Consider the following 1790-nt stretch of genomic DNA (forward strand, 5'->3'; position numbering starts at 1 on the left):
TCCTGGCAATTTGGTGTCCGTGCCAGGAGGGTGAAGAATACGCACCCGGGGCGATCTCCCCTGCCCCGGATGGCTTTTATCGCTTCCACTTCAAATCCCTTGTTCTCCAGGTCTTCCTTTAATGCAGCCTCCTCCGTGTCGGGCGGTAGCCCGCGGATGGCCACCTTCAGTGGTCGGTCTGATGGCAATGAGTACGAGTGCCATTGCACATCCAGCGTATTGATATAACGCTGGACGACTCGGTACTCATTGCCGTCCTTTGGTATAAAATGTACGCCTCTTCCGCGCGCGACGGCGGCCGGCGAGCGCCCCAGCAGGCGGCTAATCTCCCTGAAGTGAACCACCCAATTGGGCAGGTGGTCCACACAGATGCGAGGGTAGCGCGGCTCCCGGGGCGCTTGTGCCGACGGCGGGGCGGTTGAGGCGGCAGCGGCGGCGGTGGAAGTGGCCATGGCTGCGGGGGCCGCAGTCACGGTGGAGGCTGCAGCTGAGGTTGAGGTGGAGGCGGCAGGTGTTGAGGTGGTGGGCGGGACGCGAGGCACTGCTCCCCGTTGTGCCCCCTTCCGTTGAGGCAAGGGGGCTCCGGCGCTAGCCGCTACCCGGGCGAATGATACCGCGGGAGCGGCCAGCGAGGGCGGCGCGCGTTGGGCGGGTGCTTGGGCGGGCGCTTGGGCGGGCGTCTGGGCGGACGTCTGGGCGGGCGGGCGGGCGGCCGCTTGGGCGGGCGCCTGGCTGGGCGGGCGGGCGGCCGCTAGGGCGGGCGCCTGGTTGGGCGGGCGGGCGGCCGCTAGGGCGGGCGCCTGCTTTCGCTAGGGCGGGCGCCTGGTTGGGCGGGCGGGCGGCCGCCAGGGCGGGCGCTTGGCTGGGCGGGCGGGCAGATTCTTGGGCGGGCGGGCGGTCAGCTGCATGGGCGGCCGCTTGAGTGTGCGGATGGGTGGACGTCTGGGCAGGCGCAAGGGCGGGAGTCTGGGCGGACGCCTGGGCGGGCGCTCGACTGGATGCCGCCCCCGCCGGTGCGCGGCGCGGGTCCCGGGATTGCCACCTCGGGATCGCGGACTTCCCGGCCGGCGGAGGCTTCATGGCGGCGGCGTCAGCGGCGGCGGCGGCGGCGGCGGCGGCCTCCGAGCCGCGGACCGACGCCATCGTCGCGGCGCGTTTCAGTGGTCGGTCGCGGGCGCCGGCTCCTGTCAGGTCCGTTGTCGACCCGGACGATGAGGGTTCGGCTGTCGAGCAGGACTCCTCCTCACCCTCCCGCATGTCGAGGGCCCGGGGCTTCTTCGGCGTTTCAGGAGCGTCGCCCGTGGGGCTCCTTGCCCGTTTCAGGAGGGAGGAAATCACCTGCCTCCAGGGAGTTTCCATGTCGACAGGGGGGAGGGTGATCATCCCCCGTCTGGCGATGTCTAGGGCCGCGAGATCGTCCACCGACGGGGCGACCCCCCGCACCTCATTTTCCTTCAGGCGGAGATAAATCGCCATCCATTGCGCCATCCCCGGCGACAGCCAGTCGCCGTGCACTAGGCGGACGAGTACCTCCGCGTCCCTTCTCATCCACCCTTTAGGGGACAGATTCGCAAGGGGCGCGGGTAGGGATGCGGCGGCGAGGGCGGCGGTGGCGGCAGCGGCGGATTTGACTGCCGCGGAGACGGCTGCAGAGGCAGGAGCGGCGGCGGCTGGGGTGGCGGTGGTGGCGACGGCGGCGGCGGCGGTGGCGGCGGCGGCGTGGGTGGCGGCGGCGGCGGCGGCGAAGTATGTAGCGGCGTCAGCGGCCTTTGCTACAAAGGTACGGCTAT

At 71.0% G+C, this 1790-nt stretch overlaps 1 protein-coding gene across 1 annotated transcript; it reads right to left on the reverse strand.

Moving 5' to 3' along the window:
- Positions 1-588: 588 nt before the first annotated feature.
- On the reverse strand, positions 589-1548 carry LOC132902320 (transcriptional regulatory protein AlgP-like). Its single transcript, XM_060946896.1, has one exon. The coding sequence runs from the start codon at positions 1546-1548 to the stop codon at positions 589-591; it is 960 nt and encodes a 319-aa protein (XP_060802879.1).
- Positions 1549-1790: the final 242 nt, after the last annotated feature.

The sequence above is a fragment of the Amyelois transitella genome, chromosome 12 (genome assembly GCF_032362555.1).
Source record: "Amyelois transitella isolate CPQ chromosome 12, ilAmyTran1.1, whole genome shotgun sequence".
Taxonomy (NCBI): Eukaryota; Metazoa; Arthropoda; class Insecta; order Lepidoptera; family Pyralidae; genus Amyelois; species Amyelois transitella.

Excerpts from the sequence above, each read along its gene's own strand:
- LOC132902320 (XM_060946896.1), bottom strand. The coding sequence starts at position 1,548 with ATGAGAAGGGACGCGGAGGTACTCGTCCGCCTAGTGCACGGCGACTGG.